Source organism: Cydia fagiglandana, chromosome 19, assembly GCF_963556715.1.
Source record: "Cydia fagiglandana chromosome 19, ilCydFagi1.1, whole genome shotgun sequence".
NCBI lineage: Eukaryota > Metazoa > Arthropoda > Insecta > Lepidoptera > Tortricidae > Cydia > Cydia fagiglandana.
Window position 1 is genome coordinate 3,310,293 of NC_085950.1, and position 17,227 is coordinate 3,327,519.

General features: G+C 40.6%; 1 protein-coding gene across 1 annotated transcript; it reads left to right on the forward strand.

The window, feature by feature from the left end:
• Positions 1–5,783: 5,783 nt before the first annotated feature.
• On the forward strand, positions 5,784–8,842 carry LOC134673810 (zinc finger protein 260-like). Its single transcript, XM_063531836.1, has one exon. It carries the CDS (start codon positions 5,824–5,826, stop codon positions 7,936–7,938), a length of 2,115 nt encoding a protein of 704 aa, XP_063387906.1. The 5' UTR covers positions 5,784–5,823; the 3' UTR covers positions 7,939–8,842.
• Positions 8,843–17,227: the final 8,385 nt, after the last annotated feature.

The window sequence follows — 17,227 nt, forward strand, 5'->3', positions numbered from 1 at the left end:
ACGAGACGCAATTTGGTAGATTTCACGCTAACAAAATATTAATGTCTCATTCTTATGGTTCGGGTATGGAATTTAAGCACGGACTCCTTTACTTGAAATCTTTATTGACTTTACGTCATACGTACATGTTATAATTATAATACATAATATTTATTCATTAAATTATTACTAAATAGCTTCACACATTGATGAAAAGCCAGCATCAATGATGATGACCACGAGCACTTTCTTCCGTTCATTTCACACCGGGTCTTTTATACATACTTTACTTACCACAATTCACACTTCCTTATTTGATCAAAAATCACAGTTTTTTCTGGTAACTATCACTTTCTGTATTAACTAAAACTCAAATTTCGATAACATAAAAAACTTCAAGTTTGTTTAATTTCGTCCCGTCAATGTCAAAGTGAAAAAATTTCATTTTGACAACCAAAAAAGCGGCAATAGTGTTGTGCCACTCCAAACGTAAAAAAACCGATTGAGAAATGGAATGAAATGGATGCGTTCAGGATCACGATTAAGGTTGAAAGATATTAAACTTTTCATAGACGCAATTGATATCGTACTGAATGTCAGTCCGAATGAGAGGCATGTATCATTCCAACACGCTTACTCTAGAAATCGAAACGCAAAGCAATTTAATAAAGAATATCGTAATAAGGCAATAATAAAAGAAATTTTCATTATGTATATATTTATTATCTTCTTTTTATTATCATTATCATAAAATTGTTGCATAATAAAATTATTGTTGTTATTTAAATGATTAACCTACTAACCTAGAAACCTTGCACAACATTTATAATTAATATTATTATAATTTCATAACACTTAGTTTGTATTTGCTGTACTCTATTCAGAGTTCGCCTGACACACAAGAACTATGCAACAATCATATATGCACTACTGAACCCTAGAAATAAAGTGCATCAATGATGAATATTTACTGAATTGTACACATTCACCTAAAAATATGGGAAATTACAGACACAGCAAATATAATTAAAACATATAATAGTTTAATCTGGGCAATTTCATGTCGCTGTGTGGGAACTTGAACTTTGATTTACTTGATTAATTGACTAGCCACTATTCTTCTTTAATAGTGTCCGTATAGACTTATGTTCATTGTTGTTGGTGTTCGGAGCCACGTTGTTTTACGGCTCTTAGTGAGCCAACATGACATCCTACTGAACCTTGTGGAGCTACTACGAGCCTGTCTGACGGAGCCACTAATGGCCTCCTTGTTGGTTTTCGGAGCCACGTTGTTTTACGGCTCTTGGTGAGCCAACATGACATCCTACTGAACCTTGTGGAGCTACTACGAGCCTGTCTGACGGAGCCACTACTGGCCTCCTTGTTGGTTTTCGGAGCCACGTTGTTTTACAGCTCTTGGTGAGCCAACATGACTGCTATTAGACATTGATGGAGCCTATACAGGCCTCCAGACTTTACTTGTTACTTGGAATCTTTAACACAATTACTACTAGTAAGGTAACTGAACACAAAGATCCAGTTCCCATTTTCTGTTCCCCCACAGCAAACATGAAAGATCCCCGGCATCTCCACCAATTAATCTTGTCGCCGCGTTTATTAATGAGGATGTAATAGACGACAAGACTAACAGTTGATATTGAATAGAGTATCCGCACTTAGGTTTTGGAACTGCAATTATATATTTACATAAATCTTTGTGAACGTTTATTAACATTGTAATCTGACTCAAGCGACCCGTGGCTTCCGCACGGCTACGGTCTAGCCTCGCCTCGACGAGCTATTGACATCGCGGGGAACTAATATTACCACAACACGAGGTCATGGTAATGTGTGCTATCACTACATTGATCACTTGTATAACATACCCCTACTCGAGTCATATTTGGTTGGGACCATTGGTCCCCACAGGTCTCCTCCAACCCCTTACAACCTGCCCTCTTATTGCCTCACTTGTCTTGACTTGCTTTGAGTATCACACTCTGCTTGTACTACATATTGCTGTTCCATAACCGTTAGTGTGGACTTGAATACTTGGTATAAGATTGGTTCTACAGTTCATTAGATAATAGCATTTGTATAAGAAACTTACCAAATCTGATGATCTACTATTCTTTATTTTATTACTCACATAACACACCAACCGTTTTTCACTTTGAATAGCGTCGCAAGAACATTAACTTTTTCTTTCATCGACAAACCTAGAGGTCAGTGTTGCCAGCAGGGTTGAATATACGTCAAAATCTATAAAGTAAATGTTGTGCAACTTACCAATTGTTTGATACTCGCGGTTCTCCGCGACAATAGATCGTATTTTTGTAAAGAGAATTGCATTGCATGTCAATTTCACTTAGAAAATGAAATCGTTGTACTAACGCGAGTTGCCTACCATACTTATTTTGTAGTTATTGCCCCGTAATAAAATATACTTCCGCTTTCTGTGACTGTTCGAAGCTGTAGCGAGAAAGGTACTTACTCTCATTACTTATGTATGTTATATTATAGCTAACGGAATTGCGTCTAACTGTATCCAACTAGTAAGTAGCTAAAAATAGCCGAAAGGGATAGTTGGCACTATTGGCACATTAGAAACGTAGCATGATTAGTCCCTGAATTGCTGTCAAACTTCGGTTTTGTAGAAAGTGTCATTTCTATTTCTAGTTTGGTGTAACTGACCCTAATTCTGCTGGAAATTAAATACCACAACACTCTACTGTCATACTGTGATTGCTGTTAGGCTCCACAATTCATCATGTGCTACTTGCATTGCAGGTTCTCTCTGTCACCAGCTTGTTAGCACACAACAACATCTCAATAGAGACAGTGTGTGTGATGACGGAGACAAGAGAGGTGTGTGTGAAGATGGAGCCGGGGGAGGTGTGTGTGAAGACGGAGCCCGGAGAGCCGCGTGTGAAGGAGGAGCTGGAGTGCGAGGACAGTGCCTGTCAAGGAGTGAGCGCGGCGGCTGCACAGGCTGGACTGTATACCGACCATGAGGTCAAGGACGAGCTTGTGCTGGGCCCCGAGGAGTGGCACCGACCTAAATTGCTCCCACTACAAGGTCAGTTTACCATTTGATTTTATTATTAATTATTTATTTCATCTATATTGCACAAAAGATAACTTATCATACAAAAGGTGGACTTCATACCAAAAGCATTCTCTACCAGTCAACCTTAAGGCAAAGCAGAGAGATTGTAGAAGGGGCTACTCCTACTACTACTACTAACTAAATATACCAAATAACAAATTTTTCTCTTTATTTAGTTTTGATGTTATTATTCATCCCTAATAATAACATCAAGTCGGGAAAGCCGACTATCCGGCCACATTTGTAGTCGGCGATTAGTCGGCGACTAGTCGGCAAAAATGGCCGATTAGTCGGCACTTTATTAGTGAAAGAAAAACAGAAAAAAAGAAACCAACAGTTAATATTTACCATATGTTTTATGTCTATTTTACCAAAATACCTATTCAGGGTGTGAAAACTTTTTCTGCTCATCAGGATCGTAAAATAATAGAAAGACAGAAATTTAACGAGGATTCTTGTGATAGGTCTTTGAACCAATAGAAAACACCTTTTAGCCAACCTAATATATGAATAGCGCAACCAAAAGAGCAAAACTATTGTTTTTCACCTGAACTTATACGAAACTAATGATCTGGCCGACTAGCCGACTAGTCGGCCGACTAATCGGCCATTCGAGCGCCGATTAGTCGGCTAGTCGGCTAGTCGGCCAAATCAATAGTCGGTACATCACTAGTTATTATTATATTATATAAGTTTTATTTCTCGCACATCCTTTCTAAAATTTACTATTCTTTTGCTATATTTTCACAATGTGTGATCCCTTAAGGGTAAAAGCCTCAATTTTTCATGTTAGGCTATGTCATTTATAATCTTTATTTTTTAGGTATTATAGTCCAGTCCGGGCTATTGGTAGATTGTGACTTTTTTTAACTTAAGATCCATTGTACAGTATGACTTGTATGTGCCCCAACTAAAGTTAAGTACCCACGTCGCCATACTAGCTGTATTGAAAAGTGGATACTCAGCTTGGGGTCCGCTTTGCAACTAAGTCTGAGAATTGGCGTAGGCTCTAGTTTGTACGAAAACGACTACCATCTAGGGTTGCCAGATCGAAAGGCGCTATTATCGGGAAACAATATCAATTTTTCGGGATTTTGGGACTTAAGTCGGGAAAAAAAATACATTCAAATTAAAGTAATTGTATTAAAAACAACGATATTTTACATTATTGGCACTACGTCAGCTCGCTTGCTCGACGTCAGTTCGGAACTTGAAATTGTTGTTTTATAACGTGAAGCTGTTTTTCGGGACAGTTTACACTTTGTCGGGAATCGGGAACACATGCTAAAAATCGGGAGAATCCCGCCAAATCCCGACCATCTGGCAACCCTACTACCATCTGACCTTCCAACAGTAGGTCTTATTGGGAATAGTCAAGTTTCCTCACGATGTTTCCCTCACCATGTGTTGCACATGATGCTGCATAAAAATGTCCTGATGCATGCATTATTTTTGTCCAAATATACCACAATCGATCGCGGTAATCCGCGATCATAAATACGAAAAAAGTTCCCCGCCTGTCTGTGTCCGTCTGTCTCTGTCTGTTTGTATGTTCGCGATAAAATCAAACTACTGAACGGTTTAATATGCGGTTTTCACCTATCATTAGAGTGTTTTTTGAGGAAGGTTTAGGTGTATAATTTGTTAAGGTTTACCCGTGCCAAGCCGAGGCATGTCGCTAGTTTCATTTTAAATACAACTGTATCGTTATTGCAGTGGAGGTGCGGACAGTCAAGTCGGAGGTGTCGGACGCGGCGAGTGACAAGGACTGCGTGTCGGGTGAGTACTGCGACACTACGATACTACTGCACATAGTACGACACGAGCCACACTACATTATACATGTATGTATGACCCATATTCATTATGGTCTTGTACCACCCATATATAATTCAGGGCCTATGTACGTCCTACTGCTGGGCACAGGCCTCCTCTCATGCACGAGAGTGCTTGGGCTATAGTCCCCACGCTAGCCCATTGCGGGTTGGAGACTTCACATTAGTACACCTTTGAACTTCTTTGCTGATGTTTGCAAGTTTTCTCATGTTTGCCTTCAACGAAAGGCTAGTGGAAAATAAGCATAAGTTCCGAAAAACTCATTGGTACGAGCTAGCATTTGAACCCGTGACCTCCGGATTGAAAGTCGGACGTCACATCCACTCGGCCACCACCGCTAACCACCACCACCTTCGCTAATTCTGTGTTGATAGTTGCGTTTGTATAGCTCGGTTAAAATTTAAAAAATAAATAACATTTATTTGACGACAATCCTGCACAATGTCGAAATGTTTGTTGAATAGGGGATATTACTGCAATGTTACTGCAAGGTTCTGAGAGTGCAGCACTACCGACTCTAGTAAATTCATAGACTAACTTATACATACTGTGCCTTAAACTGTTTTTTGACAAGTTTTCACACACAATAAAATATGACATTGGTGCATCAAGGCGGTTTGTTAACAAGGGCCTACCGGTAAACACGAAAATCTAAATTTAGTTATCTGTCTCTTTATCGCTCGAATATGCAAGAGTGATAGACAGGCAGAAACCGAACTTTGACGCATGATGTTTCATTGATGTTTGTTTACTGCATGGGCTAGTTGTGCCACCTACGCAGAGCTTTGCCTAATAGTCCTTATTAAGTATACGCGTTGTAATCTGTTTAAATTGTTTTGTTAATTTGTGTTTTAGTGTGTTTGGAGGGGAGCGCCGCTCGCACCAGGGAACAGCTCGCGATGGCTTGTTCCGTGGTGCTCGAGCGCCTGCGCGACGACGCGACTGTTCACAGTGGAGGCAAACCATACCGCTGCGAACACTGTGGCAAGCCTTTCAGAAACAAGTGTATTATAAGGAAACACATAAAACACACGCACTCGTCAACCGGACCAAAACCATTTGCTTGTGAATTCTGTAATTCTAAGTCTCAAACCGAATTGCTTGTGATAGAACACGAGAAAAGCGAACATGGCGTTTCAAATTTCATGTGTGCTGAATGTGAGTATACCACAAGTTCCAAGAAAAGCTTGGAGACTCATTTAAGGAGCCATTATTTAGAGAATAATTTCAATTGTAGTCACTGTAGTTACACAAGTTCGTGTAAAACTGATTTACACAAACACCAAACAATACATTTTGCTGGGAACCTTTTAAAGTGTAGCGACTGTGATTATAAATGCAGTTGGAATTCACAGTTACAACGACACCTGATGATACATACTGGGGCGAAGCCATTTCAGTGTAGCCACTTTGATTACAAATTCACTCAGAACTCACACTTACAACGACACCTGATGATACATACTGGGGCGAAGCCATTTCAGTGTAGCCACTGTGATTACAAAGGCAGTCAGAAGTCAGACTTACAAAAACACCTGAGGATACATACTGGGGCGAAGCCACTTCAGTGTAGTCACTGTGATTACAAATGCAGTCAGAAGTCAGACTTACAAAAACACCTGAGGATACATACTGGGGCGAAGCCATTTCAGTGTAGCCACTGTGATTACAAATGCAGTCAGAAGTCAGACTTACAAAAACACCTGAGGATACATACTGGGGCGAAGCCATTTCAGTGTAGTCACTGTGATTACAAATGCAGTCAGAAGTCAGTCTTACAACGACACCTGATGATACATACTGGGGCGAAGCCATTTCAGTGTAGCCACTGTGATTACAAAGGCAGTCAGAAGTCAGACTTACAACGACACCTGATGATACATACTGGGGCGAAGCCATTTCAGTGTAGCCACTGTGATTACAAATCCAGTCAGAAGTCACACTTACAACAACACCTGAGGATACATACTGGGGCGAAGCCATTTCAGTGTAACCACTGTGATTACAAATGCAGTCAGAAGTCAGACTTACAAAAACACCTGAGGATACATACTGGGGCGAAGCCATTTCAGTGTAGTCACTGTGATTACAAATGCAGTCAGAAGTCAGTCTTACAACGACACCTGATGATACATACTGGGGTGAAGCCATTTCAGTGTAGCCACTGTGATTACAAATGCAGTCGGAAGACACACTTACAACAACACCTGATGATACATACTGGGGCGAAGCCCTTTCAGTGTTGCCACTGTGATTACAAATGCAGTCAGAAATCACACTTACAACGACACCTGATGATACATACTGGGGCGAAGCCGTTTCCGTGTAGCCACTGTGATTACAAATGCAGTCAGAAGTCACACTTACAACATCACCTGATGATACATACTGGGGCGAAGCCATTTCAGTGTAGCCACTGTGATTACAAATGCAGTCAGAAGTCACTCTTACAACGACACCTGATGATACACACTGGGGCGAAGCCATTTCAGTGTAGCCACTGTGATTACAAAGGCAGTCAGAAGTCAGACTTACAAAAACACCTGAGGATACATACTGGGGCGAAGCCATTTCAGTGTAGTCACTGTGATTACAAATGCAGTCAGAAGTCAGTCTTACAACGACACCTGAGGATACATACTGGGGCGAAGCCATTTCAGTGTAGCCACTGTGATTACAAATGCAGTCAGAAGTCATACTTACAACAACACCTGAGGATACATACTGGGGCGAAGCCATTTCAGTGTAGCCACTGTGATTACAAATGCAGTCAGAAGTCAGACTTACAAAAACACCTGATGATACATACTGGGGCGAAGCCATTTCAGTGTAGCTACTGTGATTACAAATGCAGGCAGAAGTCAGACTTACAAAGACACCTGAGGATACATACTGGAGAAAAGCCTTACAAATGTAGTCATTGTGATTACAAGTGCAGTGATTGTTCAAACTTACGAAGTCATGAAAGGGCACATTGCTTATATTACACAGGACAAAATAGCAACAAAAAATAGTTGATCCCATCACCACCAATATTTGCTAATAAATGATTATATATTATTAACTAATAAACCTGCATTCGATTATCCAGGAAAATAAATCATCCAACTTTTCACTATAATGAAAGCATTATTTCGTCGAATAATTTTCCGCGACATTACAATTTAAATCACACTCATATCGCACTCACACAATATTGAAAATGGAATAAACACACTTCTGTTTGCACCCGCAATTGGCAGTTTGTTGGGCGTTAAAATTGGCCTGTCGATTCGAATTATAATTAAGAAGAGAGGATTATATATAACTACGTGTATGTGAGGTGTGCAATAAAGAGTATTGTATTGTATTGTATTGTATATATATGGCTGCAGGACGTGTAGGGTGACTGCTATAGTTAATTGCCACTCCTAACAAATAAGAAAGAAACAAGCCAATTGAAGCCTTATTGTTAAGCGTGGCCAATTACTGTGTAGTGGCCAAAAATTACTGCTACTGGCGAGAAGCCAGACTTACAAAGACACCTACTGAAATATACTGGGGCGAAACCATTTAAATGTAACAATTGCACTTCAGCTGCAGACAGAAAGGAAAGTATTTAACACACCAGAGGATACACATTGGTGAGGAGCCGTACACATGTAGTCACTGCTACTACAAGTGCAATCGGAAAAGAGTCTTGCTAAAACATCAGATGACACACACTGACGAAAAGCCTTTTATTTAACACTGCAACTACAGGAGTGGACATAAATACACTTTACAAAGACATCTGAAAACGAAACATTCCGGTAAAAAACCCTGAAATTACGCAAGTGTTCGGAAATATGATCTGCTAGTTACCGGTAGAGCATGTGACGGGTGTGGGCTGTGTGATGTATGTGTCGTGGTTCCCTTGCACGCGCGTGCACGATGTGTTCCCGGTGTCGTGCCGGCGTGTGTCGTGCAGGATGAGTGAGTAGCATGAGGCTGCTTAACATTGCGTTTAAACCAGAGATGTGCGAGGATGCTTAGCAAGGGATGTTTTTTTAAGAACCAACAGAATCACTTCATTCGTTTTCTACGCTCAGCGTGTAGTGATTCTATTGATTCTTAACAACCGCATCCCTCGCTACGCATCCTCGCACATCTCTGGTGGCAACAGCCTTACACAAACACTTAAGATATGAGTCAATGTGACTGTTTGCGGATAATGTGTCAACACTCAATACATATTAAATTTTTGTTATTCTGTTTAATATTTTGCTTACACCGGCCGAAAAGTTAGTAGTTTTGACACTACACCATACATTTTTAAATGAATAAAAACTAACATGAAATAAAACACTACTGATGTATATTTTTATTGCTTTATTTTATTTTTCATTCCTGTAGTGTTAATGTGTGTGTGTGTGCGTGTGTACTATCATAGGTCGGGGGAACCTAATACTTGACAGGAGTAACAGAGTCGGGCTAAGCTAACTCTGCAGCGTGTTTGATAGAGCACAGGACGTAGAAGTTATATCATAAACGTCAAACTTCTATGAAATTTTAAATAACACATGCACACTCTGTGTTATTAAACACAGTACAGAGTTAACTTAACGTTTTTGCTGTGACTTCCGAGGGTTCCATACTTTTTAGTATTTGTTGTTATAGCGGCAACAGAAATACATCATCTGTGAAAATTTAATCGCGGTTAATGAGCTACATACAGCTTACACAGCAGCAGCAGCATACAGCTTGGTGACAGACAGACGGAGAGTGGAGTCTTAGTAATAGGGTCCCGTTTTTACCTATTGGCTACGTAACCTTAAAAAACGAAATATAGGGGTGGAGAAGTGGTCGGCTCGATGAGTGTGCGCGGCCGTGACTCTAGTAGTCAGCTTCTGCCCACGTGGAATGATGAAAACTACCTGTGTCCTTTCTCGGGGCCCAAACTATCTCCGTATCAAATTTTGTCCAAAACGATTCAGCGGTCAAGCGAGAAGAGGTAACATACAGACACACTTTCGCATTCATAATATTAGTATGGTTGGTATTATGGATTGTCTCAACAATAACTGGATGGGACGACACTAGTGTTGCCACTTTATAATTTCTACTCTTTTTTTGTCAGACTAGTCATCTAGTCTACTATAACTGGGTCAAGCAGATCTTGTCAGTAGAAATAGGCGGCAAATTTGAAAAATATAGGCTCGAAAGGATATCGTCCCATAGAAAATTTGAATTTCGCGCCTTTTTCTACTGACAAGATTTGCTTGACCATCCATATTTCTAAACGGAGCGTTCAAATACTGGCAATGACGAATATTTCAGGTACCGATCGGCTTCTAACAAGGTTCTTTCTAAAATAATTAAGTATAGTCCCAGTAAAAGCAATATACGACTAATAAAAATAAGATCTACGGTCATATGCATGAACTAACATAAAAATATAAATCACATACGTAAAATGCTAAATATAACCACTATTTTTAAACGCAACCTATACTGTCAACCATAGACTTATAATATATATAGACGGTGTCTCAGCGAGCTGTCACTGTTGCCACTTTTGTTTAGTGTACGATTAACAATGAGGCCCACGTTGCTGGAGCCATGTCGATAAAGTCATATCGATAAACTATCGACATTTCTTGCAATTTTAATTTTACTTCAAGGCTTAACGATACCTAAAATGACCAAAAACGCTTTTATTCTTTATTGTGGTTATCAGATCACAATTTTATAGTCACGCCCCAGCAGGGAACCAAGGGAATGTTCAGATATTTAATTAAAATTCATAAATACCTCCTAAAATAGGTGTTCCGCAATAATTGAATTATATTATTATATTATAATATATTCATTATCCATTAGCATTTCAATTATGTTTATTTTTAACGAAGATATATGAAGCTTCAATTAATCGCTATTTCGTTCCGCTGTGTAGCGTTTATCGATATATAACATGATTAAAATCGACTTTTCACATCCCTAAAAGAGCACACATATACGCTTTTACGCACACATACACAGCCTGGGCGCATCAAGAAAGGCAACGCTTGATTTGAAGTCCACCTTGTCAACAGTATGGTTGTCTTTTTTTGGCAAACGGCATTTTTAAAAGAGCGAGGAGAGAGAAATGATACTAGTTGCTGCGCCGTGAAAGAGAACAGAAAACGTTGGGCCCTTGAGGGACAACATAGACATAATATATATAGACGGTGTCTCAGCGAGCTGTCACTGTTGCCACTTTTGTTTAGTGTACGATTAACAATGAGGCCCACGTTGCTGTAGCCATGTCGATAAAGTCATATCGATAAACTATAGACATTTCTTGCAATTTTAATTTTACTTCAAAGGCTTAACGATACCTAAAATGACCAAAAACGCTTTTATTCTTTATTGTGGTTATCAGATCACAATTTTATAGTCACGCTCCAGCAGGGAACCAAGGGAAAGTTCAGATATTTAATTAAAATACATACATACCTCCTAAAATAGGTGTTCTGCAATAATTGAATTATATTATTATATTATAATATATTCATTATCCATTAGCATTTCAATTATGTTTATGTTTAACGAAGATATTGAAGCTTCAATTAATCGCTATTTCGTTCCGCTGTGTAGCGTTTATCGATATATAACATGATTAAAATCGACTTTTTACATCCCTAAAAGAGCACACATATACGCTTTTACGCACAAATACACAGCCTGGGCGCATCAAGAAAGGCAACACTTGATTTGAAGTCCACCTTGTCAACAGTATGGTTGTCCTTTTTTGACAAACGGCATTTTAAAAGAGCGAGGAGAGAGAAATGATACTAGTTGCTGCGTCGTGAACGAGAACAGAAAACGTTGGGCCCTTGCTGTCAACTGTCAATGTCAAAATTATGGTCAAAATACTCAAAATATACAGGTTAGCTAAACGTCAAGGTCAAACATCACTGTTATCTTCGAGCAACACGGAAGGGAGGCGGCATTCGCACTATTTCCCCTCTGCCGAGGTACAAGATTAGCGCGTCAATCTAATCTACCGCGGGTAATAAAACTAGTTGCACTTGGATTTTTCACTAGACCGAGTCCAGACGCGCGCGTGAACACTGCTGCACAAAAATGCCTGTTTGCTCGGTTTTTTGCTATAAAAAGAGGTCGGGGACATCAAATTTACAAAAAGAAAGTGTTACATTCCACATGTAATTTTTTTTTTACATATCATACGTTTAATTACATTTAAATACAATTATTATATTTTAGTCTCAAGTATTTGTTGGATTTATCGATTTTGCTCGCTCAGTACAAATTGCGGATAGGTCGAGCGACAAATCCGACTTCTCATCTCTCAGAATACAATGACATACTTCAACGAAAATGTGTTAGTGTGCGTGTTGTGACACTAGTCACTCGTCCGTACACAAAAAGAGAACGAGGTTTGCAAGATTTGTCTTTGACGTGTGTCATTTTCTATGTATTTGTGTCGTCATTACAGAGGGCCTACCGCGAACCACGTTTGACGTGTTGCCTCCCTGTCACACTTACGTATGAATTTACAAGTGCCATAGAGAGGCAACACGTCGAACGTGGTTCGCGGTAGGGCCTCTGATTGGATTTTGTATGTAAGTGTGTGAGAAGTGCGACTGTGTGCACCTTCCCCCCGCGAAAAATGGCAGAAAGATTTGTACGGTGAGATATCGCTTGGGCCCCTCCCTTCCAACGTGTCGGAAGCCGGTGTTGCTCGAAGACTGTTATAAATAATTTCAGAATAATATTCTGCTTCAGTTACAAGACAATATTATAATCCAATGTGTTATATTTGTGAAAAAAAGGGGTACAAATTAAGTCCTCACCGTGATGGATGTGTGTCGCTGCTGCCTGCGGTGTGCTCCGGACAAGGACCTGACGACGCCGTACACACATCTCGGCAAAACGGAGATATATCTTGAGATGTTGAAAGACTGCTTCGATTTAGAGGTAAATATTACAACATGGTGGCATGTGAGACTAAATCCGTACACGGCGGGAAGAAGTTGATATCTCGGGACAAAATTGAAGACATTTGAACCTTATTCAAGTTAATTTTAAGTTCAAATTTCTTTGGTAGAATATCTCGAGTTATCAAGTTCTTCCCGCCGTGTACGTAAATAACTCCCATGAGGAATAATGTCATATAAAATTACTATTAAATTATTATTATTTTGAATTATTTATTAATTCAATCACAAAAAGTTTGTAGGCAATTGTAGCCGCCGTGCAGGTCAGGATCTCGACGACTCAAATAAAAAGCTTCAATGTACAGTGAATTGTTGGCTAGTACTTTTTAGTACTAGTTGTCACTAGGTACTGGTTTACAAGGGTTCTTGGCTAAAAGGTTAAATGCAGAAGTGGTGGTTATTGTATGGAGGCTGATGCGAAAGTGATTTGCAATATTTGATCAGTAAGGTGGTATTAAACTTGGGTGCCTCTAATTGGCCGCGATACAGGGTATGTGGAGCGCTCCTATTGGTGCTTTCGAAAAAGCTTCTTAATACTAGCTGAGCCCTACAACCGCGTTTAGCTACTGCATTAGGAATATAGATTTTATAAAAAAGGTTGCGTTCACAACAGCGATAACTTCTCCATTTTCTTCTCTGTTTAAATGGGGTTTGCCGGTCGAAGTATTTAGCAGATGGCGTCAGCATAACTTGCCTTGTCAATCCCTAGAAATTTGACAAATTTTTGTTTTATTAATGTAATTTTATGCCCTGGCTGGCATCCAGCCCTTTAAGCCAAATCTCATAGAAAAAGGGGCAAGCTATGATGGCGCCATCTATGCAAACCTTTGACAGTTGCCAACCCCATTGCCATCACATGTCCGCTAATAATAACAGTCAATCTTGATAGGGATCAATAGTGGGAATTATCAGGGGATAATTCAGCATAGATATTAAAGAAATCCTTAAATATTTAGCTAGCAATGGGCGGTTCGGGCTCGTGCGGCATCTGCTCGCCGTGCGTGGGCCGCCTGCGAGACGCGAGCGACTTCAAGCTGCAAGTGCAGCGCAGCCAGGCAGAGCTGTGTGCAAAGACGGAGCCCGGAGAACCGTGTGTGAAGGAGGAGCTGGAGTGCGAGGGCAGTGCCTTTCAAGGAGTGAGCGTGGCGGCTGCACAGCCTGGACTGTATACCGACCATGAGGTCACGGACGAGCTCGTGCTGGGCCCCGAGGAGTGGCACCGACCTAAAGTGCTCCCACTACAAGGTCAGTTTACCATTTGCTTTTACTATTATTATTTATTTATTTAATCTTTATTGCACAAAAGAAAACTTATCTTACAAAAGGTGGACTTCATGCCAAAAGCATTCTCTACCATTCAACCTTAAGGCAAAGCAGAGAGAGTATTATAGTCCAGTCCGGGCTATTGGTAGATTGTGACTTTTTTTTACTTAAGATCCTTTGTACGGTATGACTTGTATGTGCCCCAACTAAAGTTAAGTAACCACGTCGCCATACTAGCTGTATTGAAAAGTGGATACTCAGCCTGGGGTCCGCTTGGCGACTAAGTCTGAGAATTGGCGTAAGCTCTAGTTTTTACGAAAACGACTGCCATCTGATCTTCCAACAGTAGGTCTTATTGGGAACAGTCAAGTTTCCTCACGATGTTTCCTTCACCGTGTACTCATGTGCTGCATAACAATGCCTTGATTCATGCATTATTTTTGTCCAAATTTACCAAAATCGAACGTGGTAATCCGCGATCACAAATACAAGTCTTTAATAATATCTACACATCTTTTAAAACAAAGTTCCCCGCCGCGTCTGTCTCTGTCTGTTTGTATGTTCGCGATAAACTCAAAAACTACTGAACGGATTTTCATGCGTTTTTCACCTGTCAATAGAGTGATTTTTGAGGAAGATTTAGGTGTATAATTTGTTAAGGTTTACCCGTGTCAAGCCGAGGCATGTCGCTAGTTTCATTTTAAATACAACTGTATCGTGATTGCAGTGGAGGTGCGGGCAGTCAAGTCGGAGGTGTCGGACGCGGCGAGTGACGAGGACTGCGTGTCGGGTGAGTACTGCGACACCACGATAGTACTGCACATAGTACGATACGAGCCACACTACATTATACATGTATGTATGACCCATATTCATTATGGTCTTGTACCACCCATATATAATTCAGAGCCTAATGAGCCTATATACGTCCCACTGTTGGGCACAGGCCTCCTCTCATGCACGAAAGAGCTTGGTCTATAGTCCCAACTCTAGCCCACAGCGGGTTGGAGACTTCACATAAGTACACCTTTGAATTTCTTTGCTAATTATTGATGTTTTCCTTCACCGAAAAGCTAGTGGTAAATAAACATAAGTTCCTAAAAACTCATTGGTACGAGCTAGGATTTGAACCCGTGACCTCCGGATTGAAAGTCGGACGTCATATCCACTCGGCCACCACCGCTAACCAGCACCACCTTCATTCAGTCGTCGCACGAACGTCATACGGGGTGCGCGTGATTGGCTCGCGCTGAGTTCGATCTCACGATGTCGTCGGCAACAGTGAAATGTGCAATGTGTAATATTGTAATAAGTGAAGTTCTAGCTTTTATGCAGAACAAAATTGGAGTGATGGACAATGAGAGCATCATGCGAATATGTAAAACCAATTTTAGGACCGAAGAAATAGACAAGGCAAAGTCGTTATTATTTGAATCTGTGAAGTCCGGAAAGCGTTACATATCGAGGAGAGGCGATGGCAAAGATACCAGAGACCTGGAAGACATGCTAAGACTATTTAGAGACGTTAACCCAGAGGAACTGCCGATATTTGTAGCCAAGGACCTTCACCGACTTCCTCCAGTGACCTGGGATTTTATAGACGTAACTAGACTTTTGAAAGATTTGTCGTTACTACGAGCGGAAGTAAATTCTATTAAGGACAAATATGCCACTAAGGAAGAGGTAGAATTACTTCAAAATAAACATAATTCTTTTTTCAATGGCAATCTGAATGTAAACAGAGTGAGAGGTGCTTGTTTGGATAGCGGTCCTTACGGGTTGTCGTACAATTGCAGCGTGACGTCACTGGCCGAGCAAGATGAGGCCACCGACCGGCGGTCGAGCGCAGATAGCGTACCTGCTCAGATACACGGGGCACCGCACGCATCTATCTCACCTACACCTGCGCCTGATAACGGAACGTCGAACTCGTATCAGACGTTAACTAGTGACGCTGACGCGGCGATTGAGCAGCTGTCTATTCATACTCAAGTGGGACCGCTGCATTCTGATAATAATGACAAGATAGTTAGTGTGGCTCCTCCAAATTGGGATGACAATAACATGCAGCCGGGGACTAGCACGACAAATGCCTCATTTGCGGATATAGCTAAAACAATAAATCCCGCGAAGAAATTAGTTCGTCCAAGTGAGGAGTTTGTTAAAACTCAGCGTTATCGCCTTAGAAATATGTTTATGAGTAGTAAAGGCAAGGCCGCGCCGCCATCGAACACTAAGTTTAAAGCGGCAGAGTCAAAGGTGCCGCTGTATATATCTTATGTACACAAAGACGCCTCGGAGGCGGACATACGTGACTATATATTTGAAAAAACGAAGGAAAGGGTTACGTTGTGGAAGATAAAAAGTGTAAAGGAACGGGACTATAATACCTACAAAGTATTAGTAGCAAAGCAGAAGTTAGATATATACTTAGATGGTAGTTTCTGGCCCGATGGAATCTCTTTTAGGCGTTTCGTGAAGTTTGCAGAGCTCGAGAAAGAAAGTAAGACTAATTAGATTAGATTAGATTAGATAAGTAGATAATTTGTAAACTGCAAAAATGCTAACTAAACTAATTACTTACAACTGCAAGTCTTTGAAACGTTCCATTGAAGGGGTGCGACAACTTTGTGGAAAGGCTGATCTTTTGGCCCTACAAGAGACGTGGCTACTTTCTTTTGAAAATCCTATCCTGGAGACAGTTAGCAATGAGTTCGGTTACACGGCGAAGTCGGCAGTGGACTTATCGGAGGGTCCGCTGGTTGGTAGGCCACATGGAGGAGTAGCCTTACTGTGGCGGAAGAGCGCTTTCTACTCGGTAACCGTTGTACAATGTGACAGTGCGCGTATCGTAGGTATAAAGGTAAAGGTGCGTGATAGTGACAGTGCGATACTAGTTTTTAGTGTTTACATGCCCACGGATTGTTTGGATAATCTGGATGAATTTACGGTATGTCTTAGTGAACTAAATGCAATAATAAACGATAATAGTGATGTCCAAGCAGCATTTATGTTGGGTGATTTTAATGCACACCCGAATCAATTGTTTTATAAGGAAATGTTAAAGTTCTGTGATGAT

Coding starts and splice junctions, on each gene's coding strand:
- LOC134673810 (XM_063531836.1), top strand. CDS start 5,824: ATGGCTTGTTCCGTGGTGCTCGAGCGCCTGCGCGACGACGCGACTGTT.